We start from the raw sequence: 25,840 nt of genomic DNA on the forward strand, positions 1-25,840 counted from the left end.
TGATAACGCACTGTTCGTAAACCTGCTGTAGTTCAACAACGGCCTCCGTCACGTCTCTGCCACCGTCTCTCCTCGAACACTGACCACTCTTTGTCAGCCATGTCTAACATAAACAATGCGCTTTGCATTGAAAATGTACAGAACGTAGATGTGTCTCTCTTACAAAAGGATACTCTCCAGGACGGTGGATTAAGCCAGCTTTTGGATTATAACGCGGAAATGGAAAGGTACAGGTCTTTTGCAAACTTTTATAAAACCAACGGGGCATTTCCACAGACTGCCAAGATTGCCCGCATCACGACGCCCATTTTCCCCAGTGCTAGAATTGGCATGTCCCCTTGGAACTGCGATAACGCCATGCTCTGGGGAAGGAAATCAGCGGCAATAAACCCTAATAGGACCAGCATGCATAGAAATGACTCCCAGAGGCCGGGGAAGCCTGGCGTGCCGCCAGAGACGCTGCAAATGGCAAATAATAATTTCCTCTCTACCTTATCCCCCGAACACTGCAGACCTTTAGCAGGAGAATGCATGAACAAGCTGAAATGCGGCGCTGCTGAAGCAGAGATAATGAATCTCCCAGAACGCGTTGGAACTTTTTCTGCTATTCCGGCTTTAGGGGGCATCTCATTACCTCCCGGGGTCATCGTCATGACAGCCCTTCACTCCCCCGCAGCCTCAGCAGCCGTTACAGACAGTGCGTTTCAAATTGCCAATCTGGCAGACTGCCCACAGAATAATTCCTCGGCATCCAGTGGAAACCCAGCGAAGAAGAAAAGGAAAAGGTGTGGGGTCTGTGCACCCTGCAGGCGTCTAATCAACTGTGGTGTCTGCAGCAGTTGTCGGAACCGCAAAACGGGCCACCAGATCTGCAAATTTAGGAAATGCGAGGAGCTGAAAAAGAAGCCAGGCTCATCGCTGGAGGTGAGAACCGGGGCTCTACTTCCCCTTCTTTTGTTATTATCCCCTTGCACTCCAAAGCATTAACCTTTTCATCCAGTCACGTTCTAAGCCCTTGAAAATTGTTTCCATGCCCACCCATGCCTGAACATCCCCCTGGCTTCTCAAATCTGCCTACCCGCCTAGCCTAATTGGCAGTAATTAGGGGTGTTTGTGCGGAGCGCAAGCTGAGCTTGGCTCAGACACCCCTAATTGCTGCCAGTCAGGCTGGGGCTGGAACGCATCCGAACAACCTCGAGCTTGGCTCAGCTCCAAGCAGGGCTGGGAAATGGTTTTCAGCAGAGAGCCATCCCTCTCTGCACCCGGTCATTTTAACCAATTATGGAAACCGTCTCTGGATTGGGAGAATCAATATCCCACAAAACCTCAGCCTCCGACCACCAAGACACAGCGAGAGTGATGGCAGCGTCTGCTGATGGCGTTTCTCAAAACACCCTCCCGAGTTTCGTGCGGCGAAGGGGGAGGGGGAGCGCGCAGATCGTTCCTCTCCCACTGATCCTAAATGAAATGATTGTGCATATGCAGTGGGGCTGAGATGAAATCATTCTCTCTTACATTTTCCGTCATTATGGGTCAATTATAGATCAATCTAGGGGATGATGTTTACCAGGAAGGATGCGGAGGCAAAAAAAACAAAAAAAAAAAACTTTAGCATCAATTAGAGAAGAGAAAAACTTATTAAGCGCTGATTTAATTGACAAGTAGCTCGACGCTTCATTACAGCACAGTCTGAGGACAGTGTTGTTTTTAAAGTTAGTTTTAATTGATTTATCCACTGGATGATATTTTAGTTGTCGAGGGAAAGGGCAGAATGCAAACGCTTTGTTGCACATATGGTTCTCTTCACCCGCGAGAGTTTGAACTTGAATTTGAACTGAACATGAGCCTAAAACGTATGAGTCACCAACAGCTGCAACCTGAGGGGCCAGATGATTTGATCATTAATTAAGTGATTACACAGGGAAGGAAAAAAAAAAAAACAAGGTTAATTGTAATATATCGCCTAATCTTTCCAGTGGAAAACCCGCTGTATTTGTTTCTTTAATTATAAAATCGCAGCTTTTAATTCATCTCGGAATCCATGATTGATTATTTGCAAATGTTCTTTGTTGCACGTAATCCTTTGCGTATAAACACAGCATAGCGTAATCCTGTCTGCGCCTCGTCCCTTTCCAGTGACCAGTGAATTATGGGAACGTTCAAAGTCGACCCGAACTTGCACTTGAATGCAAATGTTCTCGAAACCAGTCGGTAATGACAAAATCAATGTGACATAATACGCCATTATTTATTCATATAAATCTCATTAGGAGTCGGAAAAGCATCAATAGCTTTCGCCAGCTACAACAGATACTGGGGGTTTTGTAATCGCTTCAAACCCAGAGAGTTGTTCAATACAGGTTTAAACCTGTTGAGCGTTATTTTTTTAATTTTACTCACCGCCACCAAGTTTACAAAACATAAGTGAAACCGTTTGTTTATCTGCTCTCACCATATTAAAATGTTGTTGCTAAAAGAAATCGATATAAATTTAGCATCTGTATTGACGAGGCTTTAAAGGCGCCATGTGTAAGAATGTGGCCAAAAACGGTTACTACATTCAAATTCAAAATACCGAGGTCTTTTAGGTTTCGTTTTCTGATCTAACTGGCAACCCGTGGTCGACTCGACTGACTGCAATGATTGGTAGACGGCGGTAGGTGGCGCCACATGCCAAAACATGACTTCAAAACATAAACATGATTTGCAGTCTGCAAAATATTTATTTTAAATGCAAATATTTTGTCTGTACTGTTGTTGTTGGTGAGTTCAGTTTGTTATATGAACATTATTCCTGAGTCTCTGTGACATATTAGGAGGATTTTATGGCCAGTTGCTTTAGATTTATCACATAATGCACCTTTGAGAAAGTAACAGCGATAAGTTGTACTGTTTAAGTGCAAAATAAAGATTATTTCCATTTAGTGGCGCCATTAAAAAAGATAACGTCATGAGTTTTTTGGATCTTGTTCTGTAGCTGTAGTTGAGTTTTGATAGATTTTGATGAGAATGGATGAAGATAAGGAATGAATTAAGATTAAGATTAAGTCGCGGGTTGTGTAGATTCCAGACGTGTTCGTCGGAAGCTTATTTAACGTCGACTCCGTATACCACGCGCTGACAGGTGTTCCAAACAGGTGTCCAGGAAGGTGGCCTGACGTTCTTAATGCATGGGTACACTCACTCTTGGAAAACATCCATTTGCACAGACGGGTAGAATTAACACGTGTGTGTAGGGGGGAAAAGAAAAAAAACCCCAAAACAAATCCACACTTGCTTTTTAAAAACTCCTCGAGTGAGTTCCGTAATTCCGACTTCTAACAGTAATTGTTATTTTTGACTCTGGATCTGTAATTACATGTGCACCTTCTGCTGGGTTAAGGATAATGGGCAAACCCGGAGGTGTTAAGTCGTGCGTTAACGTTTATATGTACGTATATTAAGAGTGAGGGCATTTTTTTTTTCTCTCCACCTTGTTGCTGCTAATAGTCGCTCACGGTGGAGTGAGAAATGTCAGGCAAAGCATTCACCGTCCGCATGTGCAGACGCAACACGAACGCACGCTCGGCTGCTCGTGCCTTTCTCGCACACGAACACACTGAACATCCATATTTCTCACAAACAAACACACACACACACAACGTGAGCTAAGCGTACCTTTTTTTTTTTTTTTTTTTCTTTCGCCTTGTAAGAGACGATAAGCCAGTGGCAGCCAGTTAGATTTGGCTGTCAGTGTTTTCCACATGGGAATCACCCTGAACTAATTATATCTTAAGCAGCGGTGGAAAATGCAAATCAGAATTTTACTCACACCCCTGAAATTGGAGAGCCAATTTAATCTAATACCCCCTTTAATTTAGCGCGCTAATGCAAGGCCCTAGAGAATTGCCCTGTGTCACTGCTGCTGTTCTGCAGCAGATTCTGCTCTCTCTCTCTCTGTCTCTCTCTCTCTCTCTATCGCTGCCTCTGTGCTGCTCTCAGGCTCCAGGATGGATTAGTCTGGCAGAGGAATCTCATCTAACCTAACATTTCCTGAGCAGTTTACGTTTGCGTTGCTTGAGCTCCAATGGCTCAAAGGTCTTTCATTAACTTTAAAATGAAATAATACTCATGTGGGAACGCCGCGTCTTACCTCACGTGTTTATCTCCATTATACCTTTATGGCTTTTTCGGAAAAGACCGTTTGTTGGAGTTCTGTTGCATTTTGTGGGATAAAAAGTTCCACTTGGCCACATGCGTCTTTAAACAAAACGCTACTCTGAAATTTGATCCTTCAAATTGTCCTACAGCCCTTTTAGATTTTCTTTTAGGGAACTCAACAAGTGGCATAACTGTATTATAATACAAATATAGGATCTGCGTATTTAATATATTATTATTTAGTGTTTAAAATACATTTTTGACTTATTCTGTGCTCGTAAATGAGATTTGTGTTTTACGGAACTTATGCGAGAGCTCCAGTGTTAAAGGCGCCATATGTAAGAATGTGGCCAAAAACGGTTACTACATTCAAAGTCAAAATACCGAGGTCTTTTAGGTTTCCTTTTCTGACGTAACTGGCAACCCGTGTTTGCTCGGCAGCTGAGACTCTACTGACTGCAACGATAGGTAGACGGCGGTAGGTGGCGCCACATGCCACAACGTGATTTGCAGTCTGCAAAATATTTTTTTGAATGCAAATATTTTGTCTGTACTGTTGTTGTTGGTGAGTTCAGTTTGTTATATGAACATTATTCCTGAGTCTCTGTGACATATTAGGAGGATTTTATGGCCAGTTGCTTTAGATTTATTACATAATGCACCTTTAAAGACAAGTCAAATCTAGCAAGTTGCACGTTCCAGCTGAATCTCCCTCACCTCCCCCTTCCATTCCAAGTGTGTTAAAAAACCTTCAGTTAACATCAACATTGTTTTTTCATTTGCAGTTGGTTGAAAAATTACTTTTAATGCTTGTGTTCTGGCATAAACTATGTGAATTAATTGGATGATGTAGCTTTCATTGGTTCAATTCATATAATCCTCATGGATCATCACAGGTCAGACAACAATTTGTTTTATTATTATTCTTGCATTTAACATTATAGACAAAATGCTGACCTGAGGAGCATCTTCTTATAAAAAGAAGACTTTTCAATCATTTAACACTTTAAAAGTAACATCGGTGTAGCCGTTATTTTTAATCCTTATATGCCGAGTGCCAGTTCTCTGGGTTGTTGACAATACTGAGACGATAGCTAAAGAGCACTTTCATAATATTGCAGAGACAAAAACAAAATTTCATCCTTGAGCCGCATTCACAGAGACTTCTAATTGATTAGTGGTATATCACAGTGTTGAAAAAAAAGCAGCAAGAGAGCACAACACGATCCAATTGAACAGATTTCTACTTTCAATTTCAAATGTCAAAGGCCAGCATCCAGTCGTGTGCACAAAAACACCTGGAATAAAAGGCACGTTCTTTCTCTCTCTCTCTCTCCTTCTTCTTCTTCTCTTTGTGTTGCGTCGATATGAGTACGTGAAAAGGTGGCACGTCTGCCCGAGAAAACCTTTGCCATTGTGATAAAAGACAAGGCCCGAAATGGTATAGGACGCAGGACCTTGAGGAAAATAGCTTGGATTCAGCCTCTTAATGAGTGCGTGGGGGCCAAATAAGCAACAGCAGCCAGGTCTAATTTGTTTTAGGTGTGCTCAGAATAGATAAGGAAAATCTGTGGCCTTCACCCCATCCATCCCCCCCCACACCCCACCCCCAACCTTTGCCTCCCTGGAGATAACAGCGAGTGCTCCCAGCCAATCTCCGTGGGCAGAGGATAGGGGGTGAAGAAATAAAAAAAAAAGGAGAGGAGAGGAGGAAAAGCCTGAGGGACAGACGGCCTTTAGATCTGCAGATCTCAAACTTACTGGATTTATTCAAGCTTTAAAACTGCAGATTAATTTCGTCACAGAGGTCTGGGGGGGGGGAGTGTGGAAAAAAAAAAAAGAAAAAGAAAAATAAGGCTGTACGCCGCTGCGCATCTCAGCCTAAAGGGCAACCTTAAGCTCCTGTCAAGACAATAGGACTTTGCCATATGAACCGTGATGCAGACCGCTTAATTATACACAGCTTCCCTGCAAGCTACCGTCGGCTACTTAGGAGCACAGGCCCCTTAGTCACTGACATGCCCTTTTTCCCCTAGATTAGTTGTGCCGTGTGGATTTTCTGTCAACTTCCATTTGCGCAGGGGCGGCCGTCCTCCCTCCCCTAGGCCTCGACTGTGTTCAGAGAGCCACACCTGCATGGCACCGTTAAAGAATTCATCATTTTTTTTTGCCACCGCTACCAATTAAGGCCAAAGCGTAATCGGAGGCGTCCAGACGATGCCCTTACATTATGTGGTCTGTCGCCTCCTCTGCCCCCGTTTGATTTAACATCCCTGGTTCAGCGGTGAAAAAGAACTCATTGTCATTGCGAGGAAGGAGAGGGAGAGAGAGAAGCAGCCCAGTGGAAGGTGGACAGCGTAAAAGAGCAGGTGCGGGAGGACGTTAATGTGTGGCACTTTAAATTTTAAACAGATGAGAATAAATTATTGATGCTGACTCTGGCTGAGGAGTTAAAAGGTATCTCATCATTACTGAGAGCCTGTATGGAAAAGTGTGGGAGAAAAGTCTTCAGTTAAATGCATCAGGGAATTGCAAAGAGCACAGAGCATCTCAACAAGGTGTTTTTCTTTTCTTTCTTTTTTTTTGTTCTTCAGAGAAAACAAGACCACTCGACTTATTCGGGTTTCTGTGAACATTTATCTGATCCTCTGTTCACGCGTAAAATATGAACATGGTCACAAGAATAACAATTAAATATTGTCATACTTACATTAGCCACAATGTGTCCAACACTATATAGAAATATCTGTTTATATTGAAGGTAACAGACCTTTTCATTCATGTTGGTCACCTTTTAATGACGTCATCCACTTCACCAAGCTGCTGCTATGTTTTAGGTAGAGTTTCCCTTTGAACATTGCCATAAATAATCAACATTTCAATCCTCTAAATGCTTCTTCTCTGCATATTAACTGGTCCTAAAATATAAAAGTCTTATGGCAGAAATTGAAAGGGGTGCAGGACGTGTTGTGTTTGTGACACAATAGACAGTCGAGATGGAAATGATTGAAATGAGGTGAATCACGCTCTTCAGCAGCAACAAAGAGTTTAGTATGTCTGTGTCAGCTGATTGTTGTGTGGCATCAAATTATGCACATTTTTTTTTATTTTTAAAAAGCCCGAATTAAAAGCAGCTTCAGGAAAAAGACAGAGGATCGGTCACTTAATCAGGAAGTGAGCTGAAGCTCATGATCCCTCTTTTTTCCTCCTTTTGTCATTGTTTTGTTTGAGAGTGAGATCCCTAGTGGCAGAACTTACTTACTCAGCATTTAAAGTGACCTTGAGTGTCCTGTACTTGGCTTGTTCTAGGTGATCATCGATAAAAGCAGAAATGGCAAATAATGTTTGCGTCAAGCTACTTTTGAATCCAGAGGACAAGGATGAACTCAGAGTCCTTTTGAAGCCGTGCTGTGGCTCAGTCGCAGAAATTCTAGACCAATATTAGACCTGGTCTTTTCTTTCTTTGGAAGTAAATCCAGAGTGTCTCATTATCCTTGTGTATCCGTGTCTATTTCTGTCTTTAAATAGTACTTGTGAGTGGCAAACGCATCGTATATAGAACTTCCTGAAGTTAACAGTTGATTGATCGTTTTAAAACACAATTTGAAACGAAATGCAAATTGCAAAGGTTGCAATTTAATCATTATACCTTTGAATTCTCTATATCCTTTAAAAATGCTATCCATACATGTTAGAAGCATCTGATTCTTATCTTTGACTATAGTCATTTATATTTTTATGGTATCTTATAAATAAATACTTAACCGAGGCTTGACCTAAACATGCATAAATCAAATCGCACTCCCGATGTATGCAATTAGATATTTTACCCAAACTGTTGAACCCTGCGGGCAAGTGTTCAGATGGGCTTGTCTCTTGAACATAAACAACCCCATTTGACCCCATTAGCTGATCTGTTCGTTTTGGCTGCATTTTTCTCTTTCACTGACTTCAGGCTATCAGCTCTGCTTCAGTGGTACGAGCCAGAGCCACTCATGATCTGTGAGAGGATGGGCTACCCATTCTGAGAATGGGTAGGCAGGTCAGTTAGGGGCCGTCAGCGCAGAAACAGCATTTTTTTGGGGGGACCACAGTGAGAAAAACTCAAACACGCCAGCCTTGCGTTTCTTGCGTTTCCGTGTTAGGAAAGTGATGATGTCATAGCTCCATCTCCATAATCCTTAACCCTGCGCGATGGGACATAACAACAAGCATAACTCCAGCATCCTGTATCCACAGCCTCTCTGTATTTGCTGCAAATGTTTTTGCAGCAAATTTGGTGGAGTTTTGGGAAAATCCAATCCCCCCGCCATGTCCCTCAACATTTACCCGGAGCTTTGTTGTCTTGTCGTCTAAAGTGAAAACGACGTAAAAGCTCCACTTTGTCATTTGTCCAAAACAAAGACTCCTCTTCCTCCTCCGCCATCTTGGTGTTTATGTTTTGAGTTTGTACTCTACGCTCACAGGCTTCACTCGTATGCCCCACTTCTTCTCTGTTGATGCATCATTTTAACAGCGTCACAGCGCCACTTACAGGCCTGGCGTATGTACTACAGCGTTTTGAGTCTTTACGGAGTTATTATTTTTAAAATGGCAAAGAAACAGTTTGTTTTTGTTTTGTGCCGTTTCCGTGTGAATGAGGTCTTTGCGACAGGTGTGATTAATGTAATTTGTTGTGTTTATTACAGCGTTGCAAAGTGACACATTTTATTTTATTTTATTTTCAGACAAATGTATTTATTGATGGCCATTGAGACATGAAGAGGATTTCAACAAATACATAAAAAAAACATGTTTGGTGTTTTGCGTGTTAGCAAATTCACCAATAGACATAGAAGCATTTTTTTGTCGCTACGTTATAGCCAGTGAACGTCTCGGGAGAAAAAAACTGTACATTAATGTAACAATTGTCCATTTCTATTCAAGCACAATAGGGTTAACTTTTATGCTGAAAAACTTGACAGTCAAAAGATAACTTCTTTCTTTTTGGGATGCAATGTGTTTGGCATTCATATGTTACACAATGAAAATGAAGAAAAGCTGAATATCCTTCAGTGGTATAATTTAGTGCATAGTCAGATATCTCTGAAACATTATGTAGTTTAATGCTTAGTTATGTATTATTATAATGGCAGATGTAATGAGGTGTTGTCCAACACACTGAACTTGACTTAGTTGTTTTCTTAGCCACCCAAACACTCTGTATTTCTCAGTATAGCAGTAGTTAGATATAGTGTAGCCTGGCGACATTAACCCACTGTTCACAGGAAGTAGTTTGTTTTATGTCAAGACAGAAGGAGGCAACAACCTCTGCAGTGCTGCTGTATACACACAAATGCTCCCTCAGTCAGGTCTGATAGTTCCACCCCTGTTCTCATCCCTAAGGAGCTCTGAAAAGAGACTATTTACTTTTACTCCAATGTAAACCCAGTGACGGCACATTTAGAGCAGAGAGTATGAGGTCAGGTCCAGAACAAACAAAAAAAATAACCGAGTTAGGGTTAACTGTCAGGTTAGGCTTCGTGGATATTCTGTGTTGACTCACACTAAGACAGACTTTTATTTTTATTAATCTCATCAGCAGCGTGATGCTCACAGGCACGTTAAAGTGTGGACGGGCACTCTGTATCCAGCGTGTCTTTTTAAGACGCAGAAGGACACCCTGTGCGCCTGTAAGGCGACGCCGAGGGACCTGACAGAGCGGGCCGTATATTACGCTCCTGGAATGAGAATGGGCTGACTTGACAGGGGGCCTGTTTTCAGATGAATGACGCAGCACACAAATAAAGCCGCATCATTTCGGTTCCCTATATTATTGGGTTTATTAAAGATATATATGATAAGGGGCTCTATATGGTAATTTATAGGTTGCTTTAGTTTCTGTATCTTTTACTTTTGCTTGAGCAGGAAAATTCAAAGGCACAGATCTGAGCCCATTTTTGCATAACGTCACCGAGGACCTACACATGCATGGACTTACACGGCTCATCACTGCTGACAGTTTTCCAGAAGCACAGGCCTTTAAAAAAGAAGCCTCTTGTTTCGTTGTTAGCAGAGACTTTAAGATTCTTTGTCATGGGAAATAACAGTCAAACAGGAAAGCCTGGAATAAGTCTTTGTTCTCTGTGCAAATATGCAAACTTTAAAGAAACGGTTGTCACAAAGTCCATCAGGAAACAAACAAATCAATGAGGAAATCTGGATCTCATAAAAAATAATGTCATTTTGACACTTCCATGGCGTCTTAGGCCCATCATTTATTTATTTGACGCTATAGTCGTGTTGTTGTGAGGGTTGCATTCACAAATATAATGTCTTTATCTGGTTTTATTGTGTTACATCGTGAAATGTATGTAATATGTTCCCCCCCCCCCCCTTGTTCTGAACTTGGATTGTGCCTTTTTCTTTGGCAGCATATTCTTTAATCTCAGATTTTGGTCGATCAGTGTATTGTAGGCTTATGCACGCTTGGTTAGAGCAGAGGAAAAAAAAACACAAGAATGTTCCTTCATCGCTTTCTTTCACATGCTCGGTGAGCGACATGAAACAGGTTGGAAAGCCGTGCTGCTAAAAATAAACGTTGCATTTTGATAAATTAGATAAAAAATGTTAAACGCAAGGGAATTAAAAAGGATGTAATAAGTGACGGCTTCGTGACATTGATCCAGGAAATCTGACGCGAAAGTGAATTCGTGAGTGACGGGAGAAATCGGTCAACGCGGTTTAAGCGTCTCAGTTTCTGCAAGTCAAATCCTCGCGTGTTGCCACCTCCTCTATTGTGGCTCTGCTCTCAGATTATGAATATTTCATGGCAAGCATCTGACACCATGCCCAAGAAGATATTTCAAGGTTTTTTTTTTTGGTTTTTTTTTCCCCCCCGATAGAAACCCTGGGGTTAGAGTGTCACACAGGCATGAAGTCGGTCTGTGGCCCTCAGGCAAAAGGACAGGATTTATGATGCACGAGTTGATGACATCAGGTGGATATTTTCACTTGAGAGCAGAGATCCCCGCTTTGTCCTCGCAAGAACGATGAACCGTTTGAGCTGTTCGCAGATTGTCGTCGCTCCTCGTTGTTCTGTTGCAGTGAAATTATTTCAGTCTGCTCAAAGTGCACGCGCTGTTGTGACAAACTGTGACCAGTTTCCCCATCTGATGAGTGAGAAGCTGCAATGTAGAAGCACTGGGATTGTGTGGATTAGCTGCATTTTAAATGCTACCTTTAGCATTTTACCTAGCCCACAATTCTATCCCTCATTTTTCTCCTTTGTCAAGTTTAATTTTCCAGTTCAACTACAGCTTTCTTACATTATTCCTAATGTTACCTGCGATATGAGCCGTTTCCGGCTTGTAATTCCCTTAAAGAGAACATTGGTTCTCAAAGTGCGGCCCGGGGGCCAATGGCGGCCCGCAGAAACATTTGTGGCGGCCCGTAATGAATTACAGTTGATAGTTTTAATCCAGGACATTACTGGACACAGACAAATAAGTGTAAACAAAAATACAGGGTATTTACATGGTTTCTATATGGTGAATTTTTGTGTATTATTGGGTTATAAGCTGGTAATAAGCAGTTAGCTACAGCCCCCAATTACTAGCTATTTACCCAGTAAATATATGGTAACAGAAATGTGTTACTTGGTATTAACCTGTAATTAGAAGGTAAGAACAATGGCCAAAATACTGGGTAATTACCCAGTAAATTATAAAGTGTTATTATATTAATGCTTAAATTACATTATATTAACGCTTATATTACTTAACGCTAAACTGTAGAACTGCAATCTGGTCATTAAAATGATTACAAATGGGATTTCTTTCTGTTTTTTTTTTCATTTGGCGGCCCTCAGTCCAATGTTGGGTTCCTTAATTGGCCCTCAGGTATCAAAACTTTGAGAACCCTTGAAATAGAATAATAAGCTTCTCTAAAGATCTGTGTGTGTGGCAGAGAGGCCGGCGATCACATCTCCTAAATCCATGTGTTTTGTGGGTTTGTGTGTCAAGCTAGTTTATTGGTTGACTCATGTCATCAGATTCAGATAAGGTTTATTGCTAGTTAAAGCTTCCGCGGTACAAAGAATGTGTTCTGGCCGATGGTGCACATCTACGGTGTGAGACAAGAAAACACAGAAATGAGATTTAGTCTTTCACAACATCCATGAACCTTCTCTGTGGTCTTCTGCTGTTCCTCCTGCCCAGCGGCTCCATCTTCAACATCCTTTGTCCAATATAATCACTATCTCGACCTTGCCTCTCTTACTTCATCTCCAAACCGTTCAACCTGAGCTGTCCCTGGAATATGCTCGTAGACCGTCCATTTCGCGTTTGCTGCTATCCTTCTGTCAAACATCACCTCTGACACTGTTCTCCACCCACTCCACGCTGCCCGCGCTCTCTCTTCTTGTGCACTGTCCGTTGTCTTAGATGGTTGACCCCGGGTATTTAAACTCATCCACTTTCTCGCCCTCTTGCATCTGCAATGTTCCACTTGTCTCGCTGTCGTTCACACACGTTTCCACGTCTTGCTCCTACTAACCTTCATTCCTCTTCTTCAGGCTCTCTTACAGATGTCCCCTCTCCTTCAATCTTCTCAACACACTCTGTCCACTTGTTAGAACATTTCCATCTCTGTCTTCTAAGCTGCTGCACATCCTCTCGCCAATCGATACAAGTCCTTTTCTCCTTCCTTAGTGTCCAGCCTCTCATACACCTCACTATACGCCTCTGTCACCAATCTCCTTGCGCCACTTTTGCTTTGCCATCCTCTTCCTTTGGATACGTTCCTGTACTTCCTCATTCCACCACAAAAAAAATCCTTATTTTCTTCGCTCTGTCCAGAGGAAACACCTTCTTGGATGTATCGCCTCACCCCTAGCTGCATTTCCACAGTCATCGAGTGAACTTTTTCTGCTTCCACTACTTACGTCCTTGGCTCCACCTTCACTTGCTTCCTCTTCTTGGTTTTCTAAAGTCATCTTACAGACTACCATCTGATGCTGCTTAGGCACGTTCTTCCCCGGCATCACGTTGCAGTCTCCCATTTCCTTCAGATTTCATCTTCTGCATCGTATATAATCTACCTGTGAGCATCTTAAAGGTCACCCGATTGCTCCTCCCTCTTCCTGACATATGTAGTTACCACAGCCACGTCCACGCTTTTCACAAAACCGACCACTTTTCTCTCCGTGATCCCATACCTACCCGACACCTCTTCATCACCTCTGTTCCCTTTCTTTCTCATGTGAGATGTAAAACAGACAAATACACATTGTCTCTGTGCAGGATTGCCTTCAAATTCTCATTTTGATCATCTGGATATTTATATAGGGTTATGATATGGCCACTAAATGCTCAGTATCTGATTTCTCCTGCTTGGGGGTTTCCTAATCAACTGGATAAATAGGTTGATGCCATAGGTAAGCAGTGTGGTGTGATGGAATGGTTGTCTTGTTTGGTTCCAATGTGCATTTGTGCTTTAAAGGTGCATTATGTAATAAATCTAAAGCAACTGGCCATAAAATCCTCCTAATATGTCACAGAGACTCAGGAATAATGTTCATTTAACAAACTGAACTCACCAACAACAACAGTACAGACAAAATATTTGCATTAAAAAAAATATTTTGCAGACTGCAAATCATGTTTTGGCATGTGGCGCAACCTACCGCCTTCTAACAATCATTGCAGTCAGTAGAGTCTCAGCTGTCGAGCAACCACGGGTTGCCAGTTACGTCAGAAAACGAAACCTAAAAGATTGCGGTATTATGAATTTGAATGTAGTAACCGTTTTTGGCCACATTCTTACATATGGCACCTTTAATCAACAGGATAAATAGGTTGATGCCATAGGTAAGCAGTGTGGTTGTTTTGTTTGGTTCCAATGTGCATTTGTGCTTTAAAACCAAAAACGAAAATTACCTTGAATAGAAATACTTATTTCTATGGATTTGTATGGATGTTGTGTTTTGGCTAATTAAAGCACACCACTCAACAACTTCAAATACATCTTTTGTCAGATATTTCAGTGCAGAATTGTGACATATTTTATGTGAATGAACACAATCATTCGAAGGTTTAGTTTGAAACGGAGGACGAAATACCTGTGCACCACTCTGCTGCCTTTACGACGGAGAGGAGGTGGTTGACTATTTTCTAACGCAATTCTTCATCACCTTGTGACTTAGGTGCACATTTTAACAGAACATCTCTGAGCTTGGCGATTCTTCAGAAGCACTGGCAGGTGAAAACTGAACGCACACATATTTTAAAATTCTAAACGTGAAATTTGCTTGGATTGGATTCAGAGTAAAAGTCTCAGTTACCTGAGAGCAATTAAAAATGCACGAGTGTATCGTCTAATCCTAACCTAAATATTATGTTGATTTACAGTAAATATGCAGAGCTCTGTGTATAGACCTTCTCGGGGTTTTGCAGGCTCCCACACAGATGCTGAGAAATCTGCTCAAAACAAGAAGGCCTGCTCCTACTTTGCATTTCAATTTAACATTTCACAGAACTGGCAGCATGTTGCCTCGCTTTAGCCCTTGCTTCGTTACACCCACATGGCTCCTCGCCGCGCTCGCTGACATCCTCCGCTGTTCAAAAGGCTGCAAACTTGGCTGAGAAATTGGGGATTTCCATACCAGATCCCTCAGGTACCGACACACTCAAGCGCATATCCCGCTCATCTTTCCCACCCGTCCTACGGCGCCTGCCCTCCTTCTTCCCTCTGATTTTCCCATCGCGGAGCGAGACTGACCTCTTGGTGGCATCTGTTTTGTTTTGTTTTTCGCTGAAATCTCAGCAGCACCTGAAAAGTCGCGCTTGCTCTCTGCCGTATAGGTTTGGCTCCCAGAGGAGAATTAGCTCTGTAACAGCGCTGTGTAAAATTGCTTCACTTGGACAAGGGTACTTAGGTGAGGCTAATTGGAACGGAGGCTGGCACAGTTGTGCTTTGTAGCTGCTAGGTGAGTGCGGCTACAGAAGGCAGCCTCTGACCCGCGGGTGCCGCTTCGGGTTTCTTCCTACAAGGGTCAAACTCAGCCTCCGTCTGCGTGGGCAAGGATTTTCTCTGCACGATAAAAAGGAAAGAGTTCACGTCGTCTATCCGAGTCTCAGCGGAAAGAGAATTCGCCAGCATACCGGATTATTTTCAATCTCTAAAAAAGGAAATATGCAGCAACACATTCCAAGGTCGTTTATTCTGATGGAAAAACTCAGAGAAATATTACAGGACAAAAACTACATTCATATTATAATATGTATATTCATTTACAAGCAATTCAGTTTGACGTGTTTCCATGGATTTAAATGCAATTTAATTGCGTTGGCAAATACATTTAAAATGAAACATAATTGTTTGGATTATTTTTGAGTGCAGGTAAGAAAGAAAGAAAGAAAGAAAGAAAGAAAGAAAGAAAGAAAGAAAGAAAGAAAGAAAGAAAGAAAGAAAATAATCAGTTTCTATAAGTGACTGATGCTATAGAAGTACTTGTATGACATAAGTTGTCTGAAGGAGGCCAGGACAAATGTGAGTTCCCTTAAAAAAAAAACAGTTTTTAAATCCCGTTTTTACATATTTAGGCTCCTCCTCAAATTCAGAAAGGAGATTTGAACCATTTACCCTCTTGCTGTGAGCCACACTTCTGCTCATATGTGAATTTTAACATGGTCTTCTTATTGTGATTGAAAAGAATAATCATAATCTGACAGATATATAACCTGTAAAAACATAGCTTTTGGCACAATTTTACTTCTTTACCTTTATCTATAGCAGTATACGAACATTTAGTAATTCATATGATTTAATCACCATCATACATTATCATGGTTTGAGAAATTTGTCAACAACTACTATTCGTGTGGAAGTTTGATATTTAACCAAAGCCCTTTGGGGAAACAGGGGTTGTTTTTAAATGTGCTATATAAATAAATGTGACCTTTGAGGACAATTATTTATTAAATCAGCAAATACTTTAAAATGTCCTTATAGCAGCAAACAACAATATTATATTGTGTTATTAATCATTTATTTAAAGGTGCCATATGTAAGAATGTGGCCAAAAACGGTTACTACATTCAAATTCAAAATACCAAGATCTTTAAGGTTTTGTTTTCTGACCTAACTGGCAACCCGTGGTTGCTCGGCAGCTGAGACTCTACTGACTGCAATGATTGGTAGACGGCGGTAGGTGGCGCCACATGCCAAAACATGATTTCAAAACATAAACATGATTTGCAGTCTGCAAAAAAATTTTTAATGCAAATATTTTGTCTGTACTGTTGTTGTTGGTGAGTTCAGTTTGTTATATGAACATTATTCCTGAGTCTCTGTGACATATTAGGAGGATTTTATGGCCAGTTGATTTAGATTTATTACATAATGCACCTTTAATGCATGTATACTGGCTGCCAACAACCCATGATACTGATATTTCCTCGTAGCTAAAGACATCTGATTACATTTCTGGAGGACCTACATTTTTCATACCATGCTTCCACGTCTCCACGTCTCCATATGCTCCGCTCAGCCTTGAACCCTCATCGTATTCTCTCTAAAAAAAAAAGTGGTTGCAATCTTGCAGTTTGCAGGGTGAAGCCTGATTTATATGTCCGGCATGAGTCTCTGGGCGAGCCAGAGACGATGTCCTTTCTTGCTGGTGTTGTTGGGTGTGAAGGCGTTTGTGGAGATTTTGTAGAACGCAAACCATAGTTTCAGATCTTTTTCCAATACCATGTCATGTCAATTTTGTCTTTTCACTTGGAGGGAAATGGAAGATAAAGCATTTACTATTTCGAGTGGACACCAATGTGAGTGATGGATCGGACCATCTAATAGACTGTCATGGCACTGGTCAAGTCGCAAATCTGAAGGCTTCTATGTGTGAGTTTATTTTGTGGAAGACATTTTTAATATACTGACTAAGGCAAGATGAATTCAACATAGACATTGTCATTACCATATTTATTAATTACCCTTTAACTGGTGTTCCGTCTTTCCTCGTGGCATAGCTGGTTCGTGTCCCCAGATTAAAAAAAAAAAAAAAAAAAAAAAAGATAAATTGAGAGTGAGTGAGTCACAGAAGGCGGATCCCTGGTGCTGTGCTGCTCTCTAAAAGCCTTAGAAGCAGCCTCGAAAAAACGCTCCAGTTAGTGATGTCACCGTCTCGGCAGGTGTTTTGCCTTTGGCAGCTGATGGAAAAACATCTGCCGTGACATCACTAATTGGGGGCGTGTCCGGAGAAAAGCAGCAGATTGCCGTGCTGCAGTCCACCCCCCCCCCCCCGTCATGATGTGCGGATTTCCATTTACAAGCACTCGCCTGTCGCCGTTCCGGCGTCCTATCGATACATACCGACTTCCTCGTAAAGTCACAGATTGTAGTGCTGCCCCACTTAAACTGGGCCTGTTCCATTTCACTATCCACTCAATGGCTCCCTTACTGTTTGCTTTTTTTTTTTTTTTTTTTAAGTGTATTTTCTCTAGCAACCGAGGCTTGGCCTGTTTCGCTGGAAACCTTCTCCTATGGAGAGCTAGTAAAATATACGTCCTACAGGAATACTGCACTGTAATTACATTCCCCCTATTAGCATACGGAGGCTTGGAGTCACACTGCACTCAGCCTCCAGCAGCACTTTGCCATATGGTCCGTCTGCGCGTCTAGGGCAATATTTGGCAAGACTTTTGCAGAAGGTCAAATATCAAGTCAGAGGACTGTGCCAGAATTGCATCTATGCTAATTGCACGCTCTCTCTCTCTTCCTCTGCTTGCTCATCCATCTCACGCTCCTCTGCTCCTCCCTCCCTCGCCTCCCTCCGCCACTGAAGTAAGTAATCTGCTTTAGGATGTTTCCGAGATGGAGATGGATTTGGTTTTCCTTCGCTGCCCCAGAGCCTAATCTCCCCCCTGTGACCACCCCCGCCTCTGCCAGGCACAGCTCTTAAGCACACCATCATACACCCCCCCCCCCCCACCCCATCACCACCCCCTATAGTCCATACGTGCCGACTCAGCAAAAAACTCCCAAATTCCTCATTACTCACAAACATCCGCAATACACTTAGCTTGATTTGCTCCAATGGCTGTCTGGTGCGAGGCTGGACCGTGAATTATAAGAGCGGAGCTGCATTTCATCTGCTGTGGGATCTGCTATCGTGACGACGTCGGAGTTGGAATTATTCTGCGACGGTGATGATTTGGACAGAGGAGCAGCTGCTTGAAAATGCCCGACGTGTTTCACAGTTGCTGGAAAAAGGGCAGCGTTTAGGGGCTAAAATGATGCTGCAAAATATGAATTTGATGGTCATTGTACTTGTAACAGTAATTTAACAGTTTTCATTACTTTAATTCACAAATATTTCTCTACTATATACAGTAGTAATAATTTGGATAATTTGAACATTTGCTTATAGTGTTATTTCGTTTAATCAAAACCACTAAAACCCATAGAAAATCTTCATCCATAAACTTCTTTGAGTATTTTTGCTCCGCAACTGCACTGCAATATAGTCATAATTAAAGGTGCATTATTTAATAAATCTAAAGCAACAATATGTCACAGAGACTCAGGAATAATGTTCATATAACAAACTGAACTCACCAACAACAACAGTACAGACAAAATATTTGCATTGAAAAAAATATTTTGCAGACTGCAAATTATGTTTTGAAATCATGTTTTGACATGTGGCGCCACCTACCGCCATCTACCAATCATCGCAGTCAGTAGAGTCTCTGCTGCCGAGCAACCACGGGTTGCCAGTTACGTCAGAAAACAAAACCTAAAAGACCTCGGTATTTTGAATTTGAGTGTAGTAACCGTTTTTGGCCACATTCTTACATATGGCACCTTTAAGATTTTATTCACTGTACCATCATAATTATTGCATATGTAATTGATATATTTTATGATTAGCATCTGTGCAGGTAATATTCATAGTTCAATGGTGCAGAATCTGTTGTGGATGCAGGACTGGGCAGTGGCGCTTGTGTGTGTGTGTGCATGACTCGATGAGTGGTCTGTCCATGATGGCGGCCTTGGAGCGGTACCTTTTATAAACGGCATCGTGCGGCGGCGAGAATATTCGCTACAAGCTTCGAGATGAAATTCGCAAACCCCCCACTCGCCCCCGACACTGGTAACGGTGCAGGTGATGGATTGCTATACCTTCCAGGTTTGAGCTTGGCGACGCCCCAATATTCCTGCAGAATCAAGTGACAGGCAATATATAACACATCAGTTAGGGTTGACTGCAGCAACCCCCCCCCCACATACAACCCCCTTTTTTTTTTAGTCCAGGAGATCGGCCCTGAATGTTTGGCTGACTCTCAAATTCCTCCTTCTGATGAAACCCGCTTTCCCCCCCCCCCTTGCACTCTCTCATCTCTTCCCATTTCTGTCATCCTCATCACCAGTTTTTCTAAGAAAATATTCATTTCCCTGCATCGTGTCGGATCATGAGTGAGATCACAGATTTTGGCGTTGGAGACAAAAAAAGAAAAAAAAAGAAGACAAATTGACGCGCCTGGGTTTGCACACAAATTTCACCTGCTGTCGTGACGCCGTGTGGACGCAGCGTTCAGACAACTAAAGTCCTGTCAGCTGAAGCGGTGCAGCCTCGTCTCGCAGGAATAATGTTGCTGCGAACCACTGGAAACAATGCATTTGTAAATTTTGTACAGAAAGACATCAAAACTTAGCTTTGTGACCTTTTTTCCCCTCATGCTACATGTTATGGATGAATTTTCCTATTTTATGAGTGACGGCCTGGTGTGTTTTAACCCTGCGACCCCTGGTGTTTTTATGACGAGGATGCTCAGTGTTATGAGGGAGAAAACCATGATCTTTTTTCTGTGCTACCTAAACCATAAAACGTTTATAATCGCACTCATTTCAGCGAAAAAGCACCACAATTGGTAAAATATGATCATGTTGATGGCGATATTTTTCTTAGGTCAGAAACGTGAGCTCACAGTTACTATGTGCTGCATAAGATCCTTGCAACTGGGGTTGAGCGATGTCGTTCGGAGTCCGATCCAAGACCTGTATGTTAAAGGTGCATTATGTAATAAATCTAAATCAACTGGTTATAAAATCCTCCTAATATGTCACAGAGACTCAGGAATAATGTTCATATAACAAACTGAACTCACCAACAACAACAGTACAGACAAAATATTTGCATTAAAAAAAAGAATTTTGCAGACTGCAAATCATGTATATGTTTTGAAATCATGTTTTGGCATGTGGCGCCACCTACCGCCGTCTACCAATCATTGCAGTCAGTGGAGTCTCAGCTGCCGAGCAACCACGGGTTGCCAGTTACGTCAGAAAACGAAACCAAAAAGACCTCGGTATTTTTAATTGTAGTAACCGTTTTTGGCCACATTCTTACATATGGCGCCTTTAAGGTATAACGGCTTTTGCTAGTTGGCCGTATGGTGTTGTCATATTCGCTCACTCTCACTGGTGAACCATTGACTTGTGATCTTAAACCAATGCTCCTATTGCCTTCTTCACCACCTCTACACACAATTTTTTTCCCCAGGACACTTTCTCATCTAAAAACACATTTGAAAATTCAGCCCTAGATTAGAGAGAATTCCTGGACAGGAAAGGGAGAAAAAAAAAGTTGGATCTAAAAATAATAATATGCATCCATAATCACGGCAAATTAAAAGTTTTATGGCGCTGTTAACGTGTCCGTGCGTGTCGGTCGGTGGGGGCTCTGTGACAAGGCTGGCTGGGAGCGTAGAGCTGAGGGTTAGTGCCAGACATGTCTCAAGAGAAACAGGGGCACATTTATAATCACCCCGAGTTCAAAAGGGTAATTTATTCACAGTCTGTGGTTTAAGTGGGCTGCTCAGAATGCCAGTGGGATTGTGCCGGGAAGCAGAGAAGTAGAGACACATTATTTTCATTTTTTTTCTTCCTCTTTTTCCCTCCCTACCTCTCTTGTTTTTTTCCCCCCCTCTCATCATTCTCTTCATTGCCTGTTGTTGTCTCTGCGAAGCCCAGTGTGGCGTCTTTTAACACACGCCGGCGAGCATATTTCACTTTTACACTCATCCGCATTGACGTCCCAGCGCTGATTGAATTTTGAGGCGCTGCGGCGTCTACCATTATCATCCTCATCGTCTTGAGTGGTTTATCTCTGGCCCCCGGCTCAGTGTGACGCCAAGGCTGGAGGGGAGAGGAGGAGTGTAGGACAGGGGCGGGCTGGGGGTTGAGGACTGTGTTTTTTTATTATTCCTGTGGAAAAAAAAACATAAAAAATAGGTTAAATTTTTCTTGACCGAGATCTTTAAGATTGTGGTTTTAGATTTGTGTCTGCTCGCAGAATTTTCATTCCTCTGGCTGCTTTGATTAAGATTCAAGCTCCTGTTCCAGCCACTACCGGTTTTCCCACCACCTCCTCAATCAGCTGTCGACGTGGCGTCACCGTTTACTGGACCTGCCAGGTTCAGTTAGGATCACAAGGGTGTCATGGCCGCCCAGAGACGTAACTCCACGGTGCCAGAATCAGCAGAGAAATTATTCCACCGCGTGTCACTTTTTACCGTTGTGTCGTCGTTATCGCTGCAAACCACCAGCAGACACTTTGCCTACTGTGGTGTGGTGGGGTTAATTTCAGGTCTGCACAAATCTCTCTCTCTCTCTCCCTCTCTCCTCCTCGTTCAATACTCAGTCGTGTGCATTCGCTGCCAGAGCGGGAAATTGTCTTTCCCTCCGCGTGCCATGAGCCAGGTTGTTTTGTATGCTCTGCTGCAAAGGCAGCAGTGTTGACATGAGACTGAGCGAAAGGCACGACGTCTTGATTTGAGGTGAAACCTTGGTGTTGCTCCAGTGTCCCGGGTCTACCCCTATCAACCCTTACTTCCTACACACCTATTTCCCCTTTCCTCCTATTTTATCCACCTCTGTCAGTCCCTTCTGAATTCTTTTGTCTTTCCCTTCCCTCACTGTCCCTGGCGGTTGATGGAGTGATTCTGAAGGCACATGCAGGTAAAGGGGGGGGAGCAGACAACGTGGAGTTGTGCTAATTGAGCCTTCTTTGTGCCTGGTCACCGCAGTGTGCCGAAGCCTGGGAGTGAATCCAAGCAGCACTCAAGAGCCCCACTGGATCGATAACGCTGGAATTTAACAAAACAGAGACATGCCAAGTGCCCAGATCAGGGTCATTATTGTCTCTGGCGAGCCGCACTTCCACCGGGGGACTGATCAATGGGCGAATATGGATCAAGATAAACATTCTCGTCTCCCTTTTCTCTCCTCTCTGCCTCTCAGAGCGGTGTGTTGTTGACAGACAGAGCACAGCCAAAGGCAGAAAAGTGCCCCTGACTGCATCGTGTTCAACTCTTTGCCCGTGCTTTTAAAATGAACATTCGTCAGCGTTGTGTTGAGATTTTCTGCAAGACATTCTCCGATAATCTTTGACCAGTGGGTTGTTATTCAGGCATCTGCATTTCAAGCAAATCAAAATATTTTGTTTGTCATTTTTTTGGGATGAAAACCTCACAAATCATTAAGTAAAGGTCGGTCTACTTTAAGTAGACATGTGAAGAACTATGAAGTGGTCAGTTTGCCACGTCATCCACACAGCTCAATGTGTGTTTTTTTAGTCTGCTGAATGTTAGCTGAAGGGAGACGGAGATAACATTTTTATTCTTTGGACCACTCCGATGTCCTGTGGTTAGTGCGGTCGACCTCTGGAGTTGGAGGTCAAACCCTGGTCGTGTCATACCAGAGATGTAAAAAAAATAAACATTGTGCTATAGAAACTGGAGATAAGCAATGGTCATACGCTTCTGCTTGGAATGCGTGACCCCTAACTATTTACCATATCTTTGCATAGGATCACAGCACACTCATTTGACTTCCTTTTCCAAAATCTCACCCCACGTTATTGGAATTATAGAGACATTACAAGAACGGGCAGTTTTGTTCGTGAGTTTGAATTTGTTGTGATAATATTCTGGTGATCTTGGTCCCTTCCTTTGGTAATTTGCTAATCGGACACTGGGTTAGTGAACCAAAAGGCACCGTAAAAATTAGGAATCGAAATGGAACTCAGCCGTCAATAACGTGATTATTTACTCGTGTGATTTCCCTGTGAGTTGTTTTGTTTGGTACGTCAACCTTAGGTTGAAAAAAATATATATATTTACACTATAGCTACATTAACTAAACCAGGACTTTTTGACAAGTCACAGTAAAAAAAAAAAGCACAGAAAAATAAATCAATGAGGCCGTGTTCCATTTAGCTTTCTCAGTTTTAGAGTGCACGCTGGCTCGCTCTCACGGTGCCTTGAGTACTTAAGCTTAACACGGCCTTTATTAATGTTATCAGTAACACCTGTGCTTTTCCTGCTGAAAAGTCTGTTGTGAGAACAGCTCACAAAATGCTCTTTAAAAACACACACCTCGTGAACTCCCCGTGCTGATGAGGTAATTGGTTAAATTCACATTTGCGATATTCGTAACGTTCTCCACGGACACGCAGTCCATTCACTTTGTAAATATGTCTTATTTGGTCCATATTTTCTGAAAAAAAGCTACTTAGAGTGTAAGTGTAAATGCATACTAGTGCAATAGCAATCTGTATCTGTTTAATATCTTTATATTGCATAGTAAAAGCGTATATAATTACACTAATGCTCATCGTATAGTCAATAGTGTTTTAATTGGGGATGCAAGTTCAGATTTATTTTATTTATTTTATGTATTACGGATTTCCTGCAAATTAAAATGTTGTCATTTGTAGAACGTAATACAGACAAATACCTACATATGAGCTCAGAAAAAGGATGAAGTCATCACATCTGTGATTTTAGCTAAGAAACACAGCATGGGACTTTGTAAAAACTACTATTTAATATTATTAAAATGTATCCGTTTAATGCAAAAGCGCATATAATTACACTAATGCTCATCGTATAGTCAATAGTGTTTTAACTGGGGATGCAAGTTCAGAGTATTTTAGTTGTGTATTATGGATTTTCTGCAAATTAAAATGTCTGATCCCAATCATATCAGCCCAGGTAATGGAGGAAGTCATCACATCTGTGATTTTAGCTAAGAAACGCCTCTTTTACAGCACGGGACTTTGTAAAAACTCCAACATGCTATGCACATAATGCGTCATAATCTCCTCAAGAGTCGCTGTATGTTCATATTAAAACGACGGTCCAGCCTCACGGTGCACTGTGAATACTTCACACGTGCAGAACCATAAACTCCACAAAGTGCGAGTGCAGGAGCCGCTCTGGCGCTAAAACACTCGTCAGTACGAAGCCAATGATGACACTTGCTATTAAAATGTCAAATTGCCCGACCACTCAGACTAAAGTGATTTTAGTTGTGATTATTTCCCCCCCACACACACACCCACATCTACACCTACACCCACCCTCATCAACATTACGGGGTGGGGGGGAATCAAAAACGGTGCTAATTGGTCACGGGGATTGGTGGAAGACTTGAGTATTTTATGTCTCTGACTTCCAAATGAGTTTTGGAGAGGAGAGGCTGTCATTCTGGCGTAGGGGTTTTCGGGGGGGAGAAAGAGGAGGGGCAGCTTGGCGCGGGCTCAAATTGAAATGATGCACTGTTCCCCCTCACTGCAGCTAGAGCTGCAGTAATTAAATGCCTCATTGTTGCTTCTTGGGAATTTGTATTGAATATTTCATCCAGCGTAATGATTATTTGGGTGTGGGTGGGACGTGGATCTAATCACCTTGGCTGACTCTTTGATGAAATACTCGGTTTGGTGGTTGTGCTTTATAGCTGCTCTAAGTGCCGGTTTTTTTTTTTTTTTTTTTTTTTTCAGTCCGTGCCTTTTCAAACTGCTGTTGTCCACCACGTTCCCATTTAAAGGTACCATATGTAAGAATGTGGCCAAAAACTGTTGCTACATTCAAAATAAAAATACCGAAGTCTTTTAGGTGTCGTTTTCTGACGTAACCTGGCAACCCGTGGTTGCTCGGCAGCTGAGACGGTACTGACTGCAATGATTGGTAGGCGGCGGTAGGTGGCGCCACATGCCAAATGTGATTTCAAAACATAAACATAATTTGCAGTCTGCAAAAAAATATTTTTTTAATTAAAATATTTTGTCTGTACTGTTGTTGTTGGTGAGTTCAGTTTGTTATATGAACATTATTCCTGAGTCTCTGTGACATATTACGAGGATTTTATGGCCAGTTGCTTTAGATTTATTACATAATGCACCTTTAACATCGCATGACTCGACGCGGCTTCAAAACCTGTTCATTAAAAACGTTTTTCCTTCACATTTTGTCTCCCACAGAGGACACCGGTCAGCAGCGGCGAAGCTTTTCGGTGGTTCTTTTAGAGACGCGAGGCCACGGACGCTCCCGTCCAGCGAGAGGACACGTGGGACTCTTGACTCTTGACCCATGGAGCGCTTCATAGGGTTCACAGAACCCAGCGCGCTCGACACATTTTTGGAGAGGACGAGAGAAGATAAACAAGGGAAACGGGGACAGACTAAAAGATTAATGAAAACATAACGGTGTTGTTTTAACTCTGTAATTTCCTTTTCTGTGTAATTATTGTACCTTTTGACAGTATCATAATGTATATTTTTGGTGTCTATGAATGTTTTCAGTGTCGTGGCTGTAGTTTCACAGCCAATCCCGTGTAAAGGACTCACACAGACAATCATACGATCACCCGGAAT

The 25,840-nt window shown here is 42.2% G+C and overlaps 1 protein-coding gene across 1 annotated transcript; it reads left to right on the forward strand.

The window, feature by feature from the left end:
* Positions 1–99: 99 nt before the first annotated feature.
* On the forward strand, positions 100–25,492 carry cxxc4 (CXXC finger 4; the record flags this gene model as incomplete). The annotated part of the gene is made up of 2 exons (XM_083909568.1): positions 100–924; positions 25,448–25,492. 2 exons carry the CDS (start codon positions 100–102, stop codon positions 25,490–25,492), a joined length of 870 nt encoding a protein of 289 aa, XP_083765694.1.
* Between the last annotated feature and the right edge of the window lie 348 nt (positions 25,493–25,840).

Source organism: Microchirus variegatus, assembly GCF_963457635.1.
Source record: "Microchirus variegatus genome assembly, chromosome: 23".
Taxonomy (NCBI): domain Eukaryota; kingdom Metazoa; phylum Chordata; class Actinopteri; order Pleuronectiformes; family Soleidae; genus Microchirus; species Microchirus variegatus.